Here is a 15,526-nt window from a genome sequence, read left to right on the forward strand (position 1 = left end):
TAATCAGTTATTTAGAATCATAGAATATTTTGGGGTGAAAAGGACCTTTAAATGCCATCTAGACCCTGCCATGAGTAGGGACATCTTCAGCTGTTATCGGGTTGCTCAAAGCCCATCCAACTTGGCCTTGAATGTTTCCTGGGATCGGGCAGCCACAACCTCTCCACACAGTCTGTGCCGGTGTTTTGCCATCCTTATCATAAACCATTTCTTCCTTAAATGTTGTGTGAATCTACCCTCTTTTAGTTTAGAACCATTATTCCATGTCCTATTGCATCAAGCCCTGCTAAATCCAGCAGGATTGTATCCCTGCTGCACAACATGTGCCAAACCCTTTCAAAAACTCACTTGTGCTCTCCGTGATAATGTGGGGCTCTTTCTGGATGACTCCTCTTCAATTTTCATTTCCTATATAAAAGTCTGCCTTTTTTCATTTTAACAAGGCAACCTTCAGAAGGATCATTTGCATTCTTTTTCCTTACCTTGATTCCTTAATTCAGACGGCAGCTAAGAGCAGTACACAGGTTTTGATTTTAAGCTTTTCTTACAACTAAACTGAACTAAAAAAGTCAGACAGATTCACTCAGTTCAAGGAAAGACTGTCAGGAGGTTTTTCTCCACAGTTAAGAGGCGAGTGGGCAGGGCTGTTTTTACAGACAGCTTTTGAGGGAAATACTGCCACAAGCAAAGAACTTGAACGTCTCTATGTTCTGATCTTTCCTCTTCTTCCTTTGTCCTTCATCTGCCAGCTCAGGCATTTTCTCTGTGTCCGTGTGTTTGATCGTGATGCCCTTAGCTTTTACCTGGCATTCTACCAAGTGCTCTGTCTATCCTGGTACAAGACTGCCCTGAGGTTGTTTAACATTAGACAGGTGCATTCAACCCAAAATGGACGAGGCACATTTTGCTTTATCCTCTCTTATTCTCAAGCAAAAAGGCCACAGCCAAGGCTAAAGACAAGAGATTGTAGCACGTCTATACTTCTAGACACTTATCAGACTGAGCAGATCACAGATGAGTGCCATGAGAATGTAAAACTCCCTATGCAAAGGGATTATCAGATTACTACAATTATTCTTCTTATGTCTCTGTAAGGAGGGGATTGTTATTTTGCAGGTGCAGTAAAGAGACATAAACAGACCAGCTGACATGACTGGTGTCATACGGAAAGGCTGTAGAGATTATTTTTCATTAATAACATTCTTCCCAATTAATTATAACTTTCTGGATTTTTGTTCTATGGAGCTCTGTTGAAGTTTTATCCCAAGAAGAAGGATAAATCCTATATATGTGCATGTATATTTATATATACCAATAAAATATGAAAGTGGTAAGTTCAAAATTATTTATGTCAAATTAAACTATTTGTTATTAATAACTTGGCTGAGGATGGCTAAGCAGTCATGATAACAATTTTCACACATTGAAATCTTTAAACGAGAATGAGGTATGTGGGAAGTATTTTGAGGAGCAACAGAAGTTAATCGGAGTGAGATTTCCCATGGCACCTATCCTCAGTCAAGGAAAGAATATACATTTCTTGCAGAAAAAGTGGGATTCAGGATGCATGGAATTTTCTTCTTACAGTGAAATATGCTCAGCAGAAACAGTATTTTTCCCTTATTTCCAAATGCCAAGCACACTGTCACCAGAAAACATTTGTGGCTAAAGTGTGTTGGAAGGACCAATGTCTAGGTTGTGAGACACTGGGTCAGAGTTAGTATTAAAGACAAATCTTTAATGTGCTCCCATGAGGTGAAATGGCTTTTGTGGAATTTACTTTTCTGGCCTCTGTTCTAAGGCTGGTTGGTCTACTTGAAATTTGTTGACAGTCTGTCAAATTTTATTTGTCTCTGAGCAATAGGAATGTAAAGGCATCAGTGTACTTCTGTCTGTTTTGCCACTGTGGCAAAAGCAGAAAGACTTAATTTAATTTGCTTGGGAATAAAGGATAACTTCACAAAGCAACAGTGTAAAATTGTCTGATATACCATCTGGCATTGTAAATAGCATTTTGACAATGATTTGGTCTTTCAAGCAAGTTTTTATGGACAAATAAAAAAAATGTTAAAAGGAAAAGTGTAATTAAAGAAGAGGAAAAATGAACACTGCTTTTCCTTGTAAAACAAGAATCTATACAGTCTCATGTAACAGTAGTGAAGGAAACAAAACAAACAAAAACAAACCAAAAACCAGATGCAATAGGTGGAATCTGTTAATAATTTAATGAAAAGATGAGGCTCAGGCTACAAGAAATTGAATTTTGTTCAGCTGGAGAAAACAGTCTGAACTAGCAGGCCTGGACTGATGGAATAAATCTCTTCTATTAACATGAGAGATAATTTTATGTAAATGTATTTGGAGACCTTCTAGCAGAGCTGAGCATCTTAGCAGTACCACTTAACTTCTTTGCAGGGTAATTGCATTTAGACCAAGGTCAACTGAAGGAAATAGCTGACTAAATTAGCATTAACCAGGTTCCTGGGGGGCTTGGGGCATTGTAGACACTCAATCTTGCCTCCAGAAAGGACATGTTGATGCTAGAGAAGCCAGCTGCTTCCAATGAACTGTTTTATTCAAGTGGGGCAAATTTTATTACCCAGGGAAGCAGAAGATTTGATACTCATCAGAGACAGGCTGGGCTTGAGTTTTCCTCCAGTTTCCATCTCCATCTCTTTTAAAAAGATTCAGATTCATGCATCTTGCTCCATCTTCCTTTTATTGCTATGGGTTGGGAATGATGTCCCCTTAGTGGTAGCATCTTTCCTTAAAGCATGGAAATAAAGCAATGGTTACAGTCCTCAGGAGGGTGGGGATGCCGCTGGGTTTGCTAATGAGCTGCTTCTCTGAGAAGTGGCAGTCCATGAGCACGTAGGTGTGCTAGCAGAGTCGGATAAGTGCTGGGAAGCACAAGCCAGGATGGGAGCTATGTCTCTTTCCAAAGGTGGGACGTCAAATGCATTTGCTACAGCTGCCAAGGTGAGAGGAAGCTTGCTGTTTGTCCTCCTTGTGCTGGTGCTTGTTGTAGAAATTGTTATCAGTGATATGTAACAGAGCAGATGCTTGTGGATATAAAGCACATCCCCCATTTACTGAGCCGAAGGTCTAGGCCAATCTGCTTGCACTGTTACTTAGAACTTTAAAACTGCCTGGACATGTGTTGTGTGTAGGGCAGCAGGAGAGACATCTGCAACATATATTTTCTTCTTTACTTGCTTTGACCTCTTGGAAGAAAAAAAGAACAGGTGGAAGTGTTCTTCTTGGGTTTACAGAAATCTATGATCTTGTTCTTATTATTTTAAAGCATTTGTAGTTACAGTGTTTACTTGAATATGTTGTACAGAAACCAAGTCCTTTGTACTCAGGTGCTAGTATTCATGAAAGAGTGAATTTGCAGTGATTCCTTGTCTTCCACAAAATGTTCGGCTCATTTGATGAGAAGCTGAGAGAAGGCAGTTTCAAACCCATCATCTGGTCTCTCTGAAGGATGGAAAAGAAGATGGGACAGAGTGGAGCAGATCATGAAAAAAACTGGGAAGAGAAAAGCCTAGGTTCTGCTGCTCAGAGATGTGCTCAGACACATTCACTTTACACAAAAATTGCACTGCCTATGGTGACCTGTTTACTTCATTGGGGTTATTCCAAGCATTGAGATTTTTCCAAGCATATTCCGTGGCATCGTGATCCTTTTGAGTTATGTTCTGCCTGTGTGTTAGAGAGTGATGTACATAATACCTTACTGGATTATTGTTTTCCAGTTGTTATAAATGGAAAGCTGAGTTAGAGCCCTTAATGGGAGAAACAAAAGAAGTATTAAAGATATTATTCCCCTCATTGGCCCTATCCTTGAAAATGTTCAAGGCCAAGTTAGATGGGGCTCTGAGTAAACCAATCTAGTGGAAGGCAGGCAGTTTGGAATTAGATGATCTTTAATATCCCTTCCAGCCCAAACCATTGTAGGATTGTTGGATTATTAGCTCCAAACTTGTTCCAAGTCTTTTCCTACATGACTCCTAAGAAGTCAGTGATGATACATCAGAGAAAACTCAATGACATAAAAATCATTTCCAGTATGTAATTTTCTTGTGACCTATTCCAAAATTATATGTGAATATAGTCACATCTTAGATTGCAGACACATTTTGGCATCACTGCGGTAATTTTTGATAATATTGGAGCTCTCCATTTAGATCAGCAGGAATTTTAAGATTCCCTGGCAAATGGTCTGTTTGCTGTACTGTGGAATGTAAAAATTGTGCAGCCTTTATTAAATGGAAGTTATACTTTATCTCATTTGCAGTGTACAATCTCAGATTTTTAGGTGAACTGTAAGAAAATAACTGGCTCTTTCCCTAATGTTTTGTGTTTATGAAATCATCTTTACAAAACATTGCAGAAATCATCCTTTGCCTCCGTGAACCAGCAAAGCACCATTGCTCCGTTGAAGTGCAGCTGGGATGATTTACTCTAGCTGAGATCTGGTTCTGCACATGGAGAAACATTGGCTTTCAATCTCTGCTCTCCAGCAGGACAGCACTTAGAAAAATTATTCATTGGGTCACGTTAGCACACTGACACTACAATTTGCTGTTGCTGCTCAGAAAAATAGTTACCTTCAGCCAAAAATTGGGTTCAGACACTCTTGCAGACATGTGATGTTTTGTCTTTATGGGAAGCTCCTAAGGTAGCAATGTAGTAATGACTTAGAAGTCTGGAAACAGACTTTGGAATGAGAACCAAGAAAATTTGTCTTTGGCTTTACTGCAGGTTTTCTGACTGACCTTGGACAACTGAAAATCATTCCATGTTTTATTTCCTCTCTCTGTAAAATACCAATCTGGCTGTATTAATCAGTGTTTGTAAAGGTCCTTGAAATCCTTAGATAAAAGAGCATATTACAGATCACAGAGTAGTTGGAATAGATGTAGCCTATAAAATGGTGCAATCTACCAAACTTGGGAAGAAAGAGGGTCAGAAAAAGCCCATCCTATTAGTGTGCTCAGCTCCCCAGGAAGATTGTAAGGAAGCTTTCTGAACCTGGCAAATTTTCTGTCATGGTTTTCCCAAATGGGAAAGAAACGAGCTGCTAAGCTTTGGTCAGGATCTTCTGAGGCTTTTGTGCCTTAAATATGTCTGTGTACTGTGTGGTAATTTTCTGTTCTCTTTGATTTTAAAATGCACCTTGCTTTTAATTAGGGCAATACTGTTAAGACACTACTGGCTGTTAAGAAAAGGTTCTTCACTCAGAGGATGGTTGGGCACTGGAACAGGCTCCTGAGGGAGTGTCGTGGCACCAAGCCTGCCATAGTTGCAGAAGTGTTTGGACGACACTTTAAGGAATGTGGTATGATTTGAGGGCTGTTCTCTTCAGGGCCAGGAGCGGGGCTCAGTGATCCTTTTGAATCCCATCTCAGGAGATTCTGTAATATTCTAGTGTGATGATGTGAATCCTACAGAAGTTTATACTTAATGAAGTATATGCTGCGGCAGCTGCTTTTATGTAGTAGGGTAATTGTAAACCTCACTTTGAGTATCCAAGGTTTTTAAACAATGCCTGAGAAAGCCTTCAAGGGCAGCATCCCACCATCAAAACACACAGTATGGCCTCCAGCTTTATGGGTTATAAAGGCCTTGGTTTTCTAATCCATAGGAATTCCCAGCCACATCAACAGAGGAAAAAACTGCATTTGTCAAAAAGAGTTACTCTTTCTTATCATTTTTCTCCTTCTTGCAGACATGCATGTGTGATTCGAGGCCAGGTGATGACAGCAGATGGGACCCCTCTAGTTGGAGTGAACATCAGCTTTGTCAACAATCCTCTGTTTGGATACACAATCAGCAGACAAGATGGCAGGTAGGATGTCTGTATGGGATTTACAGTGTTCAGGCAGCAGTAACAGCATTATTGCCATGACCACTAAAGAGAAACTCCTTCCAAGAGCACGTTTGTTATTCATGCCTTTTGAAGATGTTGGTGCATTATTGTTGGTTGTTTTGGGGCTGCATCTGGCTGGTGACCGTTCCCCAGTGCTGTTCCGTGCTCTTTAGTTCCAGGGCCAGTGTTGTTCAATGTATTTATCAATGGCCTGGATGCAGGAGTTGAATGCATCATTAGCAAGATGCTGATGGTACCAAACTGGGGGGTACTCTTTATGCTCCTGAGGGACAAGAGGCCTTGCAGAGGGATCTGGATACACTGGAGTATTGGGTTGTGATGAATGGGATGAATTCTAAAAAGTCAAAAATGCTGGATTTTCTGCACCTGGAACAGAGTAACACCAGGCACAAGTATAAACTAGGAGAAGAGTGGCTGGCGAACAGCCCTGCACACGGGGATCTGGGAGTGCTGGCCAGCAGCAGCTGAATAGGTGTTAGAGCAGTGTGTCTTGGCAGCCAAGAAGGCAAACCCCATCCTGTGGTGTATCAAACACAGCATGACCAGCCAGTCAAAGAGGTGGTTGTCCTGCTGTATCCAGTGTTGGTGTGGCCTTGCCCAGAACACTGCATGCAGTTCTGGGCCCCACATTTTAAGAAAGGTGTTCAGGTCCCTTAATGTGTCCAGAGGAGGGCAAGAAAGTGGTGACAAGACTGGAAGGAATATCCTGTGATCAGCGTCTGAGGACTCCAAGTTTCTCCATTTCAGAGAAAAGGAGACTTGAAAGGTGACCTCATTGTTTCCTACAGCTTCCTAAGGAGGGGGTGTAGAGAAGGAAGTACTGAGCTCACCTCTTTGGTATCCACTGATAGGACTCATGGGAATGGTTCAAAACTGCACATGGGGAGATTTAGACTGGACATGAAGAAACATTTCTTAACTGAGAGGGTGTTTAAACACTGAAACAGGTTTCCAGTTAAGGAAACTTCTCTATCTAACCATCCAGAAGCCACTCTGGCAGTCACAGTCGCACAACCTGAGCTGGGACCGAGGTCCCTTTGCAGCCACACCCCACTCACACAGTCACACTGGGGTTCCTTACCCACTAGACCTCAGGTTTCCCATAGCAGTGTCTCAGATATCCAGATCCCTGAAACAATTTAATCTTGGTGCAATAACTGAATAACAAAACAGCCCAAGCTGGTGCCTGCAAGGAGGGACCCTGGACAAAGGAAACCCTGGACCTTTATCCCCTCACAGTCTAAGTCAGCTCCTGTCGTCTCTCCATGTGGTCACTCATCAGTTCCCTGCCTCTTGCCTCAGGCTTTGGCTTGGCCTCTTGCCCCGCAAGGAGCTCAACTGCAGCTCACACTGCAGTTGCACACCAAGCTACCAGCACCAAATGTAACCTCAGCATTCCTAGAGGCATTCAATGCCTCAAGACTGTCAGTGTTTAAGAGGCATTTGGACAATGCCCTTAATAATGTTGTTTAATTTGATCAGCCCTGAACTGGTAAGGCAGCTCAACTTGATCCTTGTACTTCCCTAACAAATTAATAGATTTCTCTCCTCTCCTCTCCTCTCCTCTCCTCTCCTCTCCTCTCCTCTCCTCTCCTCTCCTCTCCTCTCCTCTCCTCTCCTCTCCTCTCCTCTCCTCTCCTCTCCTCTCCTCTCCTCTCCTCTCCTCTCCTCTCCTCTCCTCTCCTCTCCTCTCCTCTTCTCTTCTCTTCCCACAAGTTCCCTTCCCATTATTTATCTGCTCCCAGCAGATCTAGTCACGTTGAAATTATTAGGAGGAAGTCACTAAGATTATGGTTGTGTTAGAGGCAGAATCTGAGCAATCATGCTCAACCAAAACAAAAGCAGTGCAAATTGGGAGTGTCTTTCATCTTATCTTTTGTTTGTCAGTGCTAATTGGCTCCCTTTCTTTTAAGAACAAAAACTAAACAGAAGGGGTTCCAGCTGCACATGCTCTACGTATTAACTACTAACCACTAGCACTTGGGAGAGGATTTATGGGTTTTAGCACCTCTCCAATCCACAGCTTTCATTTAAGTTGGCCAGAGAAACAGAATTGTAATGAAAAAGAACATGTGCTAGCAACGTGTGCTTGATGCTGTCCTGTTCACACTCAGGGATGTTTGCACCTACTGTAACACTGGTGGGGACTGGGAGGCTTTCCAAGTGATGCTCCAACTCTTCAATGTTATGACAATAAAATGCAGATGATAAAGAGGCATTCCAGGAAAAGGATACCCCTGGAGCTGGTGTCTTCTTATTGCCAGCAGCTTAGACATTACTGCAAAAAGGAGAAAATTTGAACATTTGTACTTAAGGGTATCTCTGGCAACCTTACTGAATCTACTTTGTGGGAAAGTGGGATCCAAACCACACTCTCATTATCAGCTTGCTGTGTAGGACCAGCACAAAATCTGTATCCAGTAGAACAGATAAATATGACTAAAAGATCGCTGGACAACAATGCCTGTCATAACCTTTTGTTCTGTTTCTTTGTGTGTGTACAACACCCAACTGCTGTATGTAATCATTCATTTAGATTGCAAGTACTTTGAGGAAAGAAACCATCTCTTTGCATTGCAGTTGTGCTGTTCCTAGCACAGAGGGCCTTTATTGTGAACTGGACCTCTAGCCAGCAAACATGAAAGCTAAAGGGACATAGCATGGAGGTGTCTGCTGCTATTCAGGCTCCTGACCTTTGTAATATTCAAGCAACTATTTCTTTCTGATTCTTGGGTGATGAAAGGTAAAACCCCCCCGCTATAAATCTACTTCTACCGGCAGTTCAAGCTAGGGATGCTCCTTCCATGCTATGTCCTTCCCAAGGTCCAGCTGAGCAGGGGCACAGGGCAGAAAGCAATGCAGCCAGAGCATCAGTATGCTCCACCAGGCTTCAGTGGACTCCTGGTTCCTTGGAGTGGCTGCCAGCCTCCAGAAGCTAAATTAGTTTCAAGGAGCTCAGGGCTGCAGTTTGCTGACTCAGCCCCCAGCAGATACTCAGCTCTAAGTGATAAAAATGACAGAGATCAGCTGTCTCAGAGCAAGGAATCTGTGACCAAGTGGGATTCATCCTAAAGCTGTGACTTCTGTAGGCAGCTGGTGGGGGTCAGTGTAACCCCAGACTCTGTGGTGTCAGCTCTTCTGATTTCACTTTCTTCACCTTCCTCTCAAGTAAATCTGCTTCTACAGAAACCTGGTGCACAAACATCAAACCAATTGTCCAGTTGCAGTGCTGAGCCTCCAGAATAATAAACATACCTTCCGACTTGGCTAAGTGATACATGCAGGTATTTTCTCAAATGAGCAGGCACATCAGTGCATCTGTGTACTCTGTAGGTACTCTATGGACAAAACCCATTTGTCCATAAATGGACAAGTTAAACACCAAAATCCATAGAACTGTGGAATGGTTTGGGTTGGACCTTACAGATCATAATTCCAACTCCCCTGCCATGAGCAGGGACAACTCCCACCACACCAAGTCGCTCAAAGTCCCATGAAATCTGTCCTTGAGTCCAGTGACTTCCTCAGTAATCTGTAACTTACCTTGAACTATTTAAGACTATTCAAGCTAAAATTTGTCAGAGCAGAAAATTTTGTCAGACATCCCTAATTTCTAATCCCAGCCTCACTGCTGATTTAGTGGATACCATTAGATGCATCTCTTGACTTTCCCAAGCCAGTGAACCAGCCAGTGAAAGGAAGATAATATTTACTTGTGTTCCTCACTGGTTTTTAAAGTATTTATTTAATACTATTGGTAAAGCTCTTTCAAAGTCATTTAACAAATAATGCTATTTCTGTTTCTTTTATCTTTCATCTTTCTTATGAGTTTGAGTATTTTTTTTTTTAATAGAGCATGTCTCATCAGCTTTTGTACAGCAAAGTTTTCATGTGATTGAGTCAACTTTGTTTAAAGGAATTGATGCTCTTAGACAAGAAGCAGGTTCTCCTGAACTACAGTAGCAGGCTGCATGCAGTTCAGAGCATTCCCAGTCCAGAGCAGTGCACAGTCATACAAGGTCATCTCTTCCATCTTCAGTGTCAGTCTGGTTTGGAGAATAAATGGGAGCACACATGCAAGCAGTTACCTTGTTCCAGGGGTCATGAGATAACTGCATAAAACTCAGCAGGTTTATTATTTGGCATATTCACCATAGGAATATCTTTTCTTGAAAATGTGCACTGAGTTGCCTTAAATTGATTTAGTAAATCAGTTTACTGGTAGCAGGGAAATAACTGGGGTTTTAAAGTAAGGGAATTTAAAGATACAATTGCATCAGTTTAGCTAGATTGGTTCCTAAGCTGATTTTGTTGCTCCAGGTTTGGGGGTTTTGGGTTTTCTTTTTGGCATGATAAAGTCTCCAAATGAGTAAGTAAAATTTCAGTTTTAGAGTTACAGTGACGTAAATTTTTCACCACTGTAAGGGGACTCACTTTATTCCAGGTCTCTCCTATAACATTGCTCAGATACAGCCTGAAATAGTGAAGCCCTGGTCCTGTTTAAGTCACATTACTTAGACTGAGCAAAACTCATATAACTTCAAGGCTTGCATGTGTTTTTAGCCTAATTACAGCACCAGAGACTTTGTTTATGCAACAGGGCATGAATATAAAGTGACAACTCTCAAACTACTCTGCTGTATGCATTTCTCTGTAAAGCAAAGTTAACAGACAGTTCAAAGTATCAGTAATGGATTAGAAACCACATTTTTAAATAAAGTTTTGAATTTTATTAAAGTGGTAGTTTAGAGAGGCTGCAAGTCCTCAGTATCCCTGGGTTGTAGGAGCACTGTTAATCAAACTGCAAGAAAGTCTCCAGATTTTTCTATATTGCATTCAGCAGCTTTGGCATAGCTTTCTCAGAAATACCAAAAACAATGAACTTTCAGAGAAGAGAGATGAGAAAGGGTTACACTTTCCTGTGGGGCTTTTATTTTTTCAGCCTGCTTTGGGTAAATAGATAATTTCATCCTTCGGCTTGTCTCTCCAGAGTCTTTAAAGAAAAACAGCAAAATGACTGTACAACAAGTATGGTTTTTACGGAGTGGTAAAAAATACATCAAAGATGAGCAGCAAAAACAGAAATAAAATTACATTATTCCTTCAATCCCAAGACAGTTATCCTTTTGTTAAATTTAATTTCAATGAGGGAAACTGGGAGCTGGTTTTGGTTTGTTTTTTTTTCTGTTTGGTTTTGGCTTTACCTTTTGTTCAGTTCATCACGGTAACTTGAAAGCTGCACCCTGGGACTCTGGGAAAACCAGCTTGTGAGTGACACCGCTTGCTAAAAAGTACTGCTGCTTTCCCTTCTGCATCCTCTTTTGGGGATGCAGGAGAGGCCAAGACATTTCCCCCCAGCAGATTCCATCCCTGCTCCAGGCTCAGTGAAGCTGAAGGGATGAAACAGAGGTGTTTGCAAATAAGACCGCTTCCAAACTTGCCTAAAAACTTGTTGAGAATCATTTGTAATGTTTATTTCTTTCCTCCTGTTGGCCCATTCAGTGCCCAGATCCATGCAGAGCAAGCATCTCCCTCCCAGCTGAAGCACTTGCCAAATGCTAATTGGCTGTTAAAAACATTCACATCAGGGTACAAACGTTGTGCAGCTTTGCTGGCAGGGACCAGCAAGTTACTCCTGAGGCTGCTGCAAGCCAAGCTCCAAAAGTCTGGGAACATGATGCCCCAACTTGAGTGGTAGAATAAACATGGCTTTGGCTTTTTGAAGTGCTTTCCACTTCCTCTCATGGACTCATTTCAACATTCTTTAATGAATAACCTTTTCATAATTCTATTTCCTAAATGGCACCTCAGTCCATAAACCATGAAATAAAAAAGGTTCCCCCAAAAATTGCTTGACAAAGACTTCGTTTTTTAAATAGTTCATGCCCATTGTTGCTCCTCAGGGATTTTTGCACCCAACCTGAAAGCCTGATAATTAATTTTTAAAAATAATTTTTAGATACTTTTTTCACCTTCTTTCTCACCATTTTTTATTAGGTGCATCAAATCTGGCTTTCGGCAATCAAGAGTGTTTCAGATCCCAATTCTCATGCAGAGAGATGCTTAAGCTCATAGCTCTTTAAGCACATGAGCAGCTCTGCTGAAACCAGTGAGCCTGATCACATGCTAAACTCTCAGTGTGAGTGTCATACAGCAGTACCAAGCATGAAAGTGAGAAGCAGGGATGAGAAAACTTTCTTTGCCTGAAGCATGTTTGGCATTGCAACCGAAGAGACAGTGAGAAAAACACAAAGGAGCAAAAACAAGAGGTCGTCAGTTTCTGTTGAAATCCTTTCCTTTCTTACTTAACACTGCTTTTTTTGGGCCTATGCATAGTAGATACATCCCTGTGGTACTTGATAAAATCTCCATCTGTGACAGGATGTGAAGTTTAAATACAAAACTAAGAAAATCACTAGAACCTTATCCCAACATCTTTACATCCAGAGGATGAACGTTTTCCTTATCAAGGTAACTATTTTTCACACAGCTCTGGAAGGCTGTCTGTTATCCATCACTAACACAGGCAGATAAGCCACTTGGCTGGAGGTAGCTTAGGGTGAAGTCAGAGACCACAGGCAGTGATTAATCTGCCCTGCTTTAAATGTTTAAGAGTCAAAAAAGATGATGTGCGGAGTGCTGTGGCACACAGACACCCTGCACTGTATGGATTTCTAGTAGACTAGGCTCAGTCCATGACTGGGCTCTCCATGTTCCCTGGGTTGCATGAGGTGTTAGTCAGGTTAGCAGAGATGCCAAGACAATTCATATGGGAATGTGTCAGAGAAACCTCTTTCCTAATAGTTTATTTCATTGTATGAATTGATCCATTCTGTGTGTTTGTTTGGATAATCACTACTTAAAAAAAAAAGAAAAAAGAAAAAAGAAAATGAGTATGTATGGCCAAAATAAGTTGGTGCTAGAAAAGCACCAACAAAGATAAACATGTTTCAAAAAAGGGATGGGTATGATTTCAATATACATAAAGACAAAGAAGCTGAGCTTGGACTCCTGCCTCCAACACTTGCTGTTACACAGGTAAACCCTATTTGGGCTGCAGATTTTAAGTTTATAAAATGAGACTGATGACATTTCTTGCAGTTAATTTTCTGGGATCCTTCCTAGGGAGTTGAAACAAACAGATGGGGTAGTGCTTGCACTAATTTTGTATTCCATCTCTTAAAACAGCTTTGATCTTGTTACCATTGGTGGAATCTCCATTATACTGCACTTTGAGCGGGCTCCCTTCATCACCCAGGAGCACACACTGTGGTTGCCATGGGATCGCTTCTTTGTGATGGAAACCATAGTCATGAGGCATGAAGAGAATGAGATCCCAAGCTGTGACCTCAGTAACTTCGCCCGGCCCAACCCTGTGGTCTCTCCTTCTCCACTCACTGCTTTTGCAACTTCCTGCTCAGAGAAAGGTCCTATTGTTCCTGAAATCCAGGTATGAGCCATCTGAGCTGAGGGACAATAACTCATAAAATCATAGAATGGTCATGTAGTTCCAGCCCCTCTGCCATAGGCAGGGACACCTTCCATTAGACCAGGTTGATCAGAGCCCCATCCAACCTGGCATTGAATTGGGATTCATCCACAATCATCCACAATTTCTCTGGGAAACCTCTGCCAGTGCCTCCTCATTCCCATCTTCTTTCTGTGCTTCTTTTGACAGTTTGAGCAACACAAATGCGACCATTCCCCTGCTTTCCTAACAATAAGCGTTCCCCATTTGTTACCCCATTTGTCAGATATTTGGCAGGAGCACTCACTCCCAGGCACTTGCTTTACCAGATTTCTTTTCCCCTATCCCTGAGAGATGGAGGCAAAGCACTTGTGGCTGACAGTGCATGAGCTGGGACCCTTGTGTGACCAACAACACGCCCTTGGTCAGCCCTTTGGCATTCAGCCTGCCCAGCACCAGGCTGATGCCCTTCTGGCCGATGCTCTAATGCCTGTCTTTTGTTCAGGAGCAAATTCCACCCATTGGGCACTATAAATCTTGGTGATGGAGTGTTGGAGTGAACTTCCTCATGGTTGGAAGTCACACCCCCCCACTCTACTCAGCTGCTGAGACATGCAGTCAGCCAGCAGATGGGTGAGATGCAGCCTGCAGAGCACCTCAGTTTTGTTGCATTTCATGACATTTGGAATAGATGAGTAGAGTGAGAGGGTTACCTTTAATTTCTCATCCCCATTTTCCTTTTTTATGAGTAAGTGTGAGTCAGATAAAGAACCTTAACAATCTGCTGTGGCTTCAAAGTATCAATTTTCCTTAAAAACACTAATTCTGTTGAAACATATGGAGGTAGCAGCATTCAGCCTTTGCTACCTTGGACATGCTGTTCTCTGGACTTTATGTGCCAGTGTTCAGCATGTCCTGAGTATTGCTTTAAGTTACAATAATCTGCCAAGGTGGAAATAATAACAAGTGTAGAGACAAATTGTGTGCTTTCAGCGTGACTCCACTGGGGTTACAGTACTGTTAATGAGGCAAGAAGTAACTTTATACCTTCTAATTTTAATAAACCAGGTGCTAAACCCAGTAGTAAATAAAGCTAGTAGTCTTTTTACCTTTCTCTCTGGACCAAGCCTTATGACCCTTTCTCACACTGGTTTCCAATTACAGTCCCCATGTTTGTCCCAGCATAATTACTAATTAAGTCCTGTATCTTGTAAAGTCTATCATGTTATAAATTCTTGGTTCAGAATCTTGGTTTCCACATCTTTTTATTAAATAAACAAACACCATGAAAGGTAATGGTCAGTGCTGCCTGAGAAAAAGCAAATATCTGACACAGTGCAACTATGATCAGAACTTCAGTCATTATTTGGTACCACAAACACCTTCCAGTAGACCAGGCTGCTCAGAGCCCCATCCGACCTGATTTTGAATGTTTTCAGGGTTGGGGCATCTGCCATCTATCTGGGCAACCTGTGTCAATGTTTTACTACCCTCATCAAAGATATTTAGTGCCATTTGAAATGTCCTGATGATATCCTGCTTGACTTCCAACTGCCAATCCAGAATGATCCCCCTATCAGTGTCCTGCATTATATCTTCTGGATCCTTGTCAACAGCAGATCACTTGGACATCCCAAGTCCCACTAGACACTTGTAGCTTTGGAATCTAATACATAAGAAAGATTAATTTTGAGATTATAAGGAATTCACATGCAGTTGTCTGGATATGTACCAAATATATGAGTTCTCATTTAAGCGGACAAAAATCTAACCAGTACATCAGTGGAGCCTGCACATCACTTAAGCTGACCACCCTGAAGCTTTTTGGTTCTCATTGATGGTATCAATTAGATTCCACTGATTGAAATTCATGGTATCAGTTTGATTCCACTGACTGAATTAATGTGTGTGTTTACATCACATTGTTTATGTGATGTAGACATCACATAAATATGCTCATGTGAGGTAGCATGAGCTACCTCACATGAGCATATTTACAAATTGACATCTGGATTTAGATGCCTTAAACTGGAATTGACTCCCCCTCTTAAGTTTACAAGGCAACACCAAGCTTCTAAAGAGTCTGTCTGGATCTGCTGTTATCTGTAGGCAAGACCTAAAAGAGCAGTTCAGAGCAGACACCTAACTTGGGTTCCTAAACT

The 15,526-nt window shown here is 41.7% G+C and overlaps 1 protein-coding gene across 3 annotated transcripts in view; it reads left to right on the plus strand.

The window, feature by feature from the left end:
* The window catches only part of TENM4 (teneurin transmembrane protein 4), a 590,079-nt gene that overhangs the window by 507,495 nt on the left and 67,058 nt on the right, over positions 1-15,526 (plus strand). For all 3 annotated transcript variants that reach the window (XM_068181704.1, XM_068181706.1, XM_068181707.1), the window contains 2 exons: positions 5,735-5,854; positions 13,085-13,346. In XM_068181704.1, coding sequence (XP_068037805.1) covers positions 5,735-5,854; positions 13,085-13,346 — 382 coding nt within the window. The remainder of the gene's footprint in view (positions 1-5,734; positions 5,855-13,084; positions 13,347-15,526) is intronic.

The sequence above is a fragment of the Anomalospiza imberbis genome, chromosome 2, assembly GCF_031753505.1.
Source record: "Anomalospiza imberbis isolate Cuckoo-Finch-1a 21T00152 chromosome 2, ASM3175350v1, whole genome shotgun sequence".
Taxonomy (NCBI): domain Eukaryota; kingdom Metazoa; phylum Chordata; class Aves; order Passeriformes; family Viduidae; genus Anomalospiza; species Anomalospiza imberbis.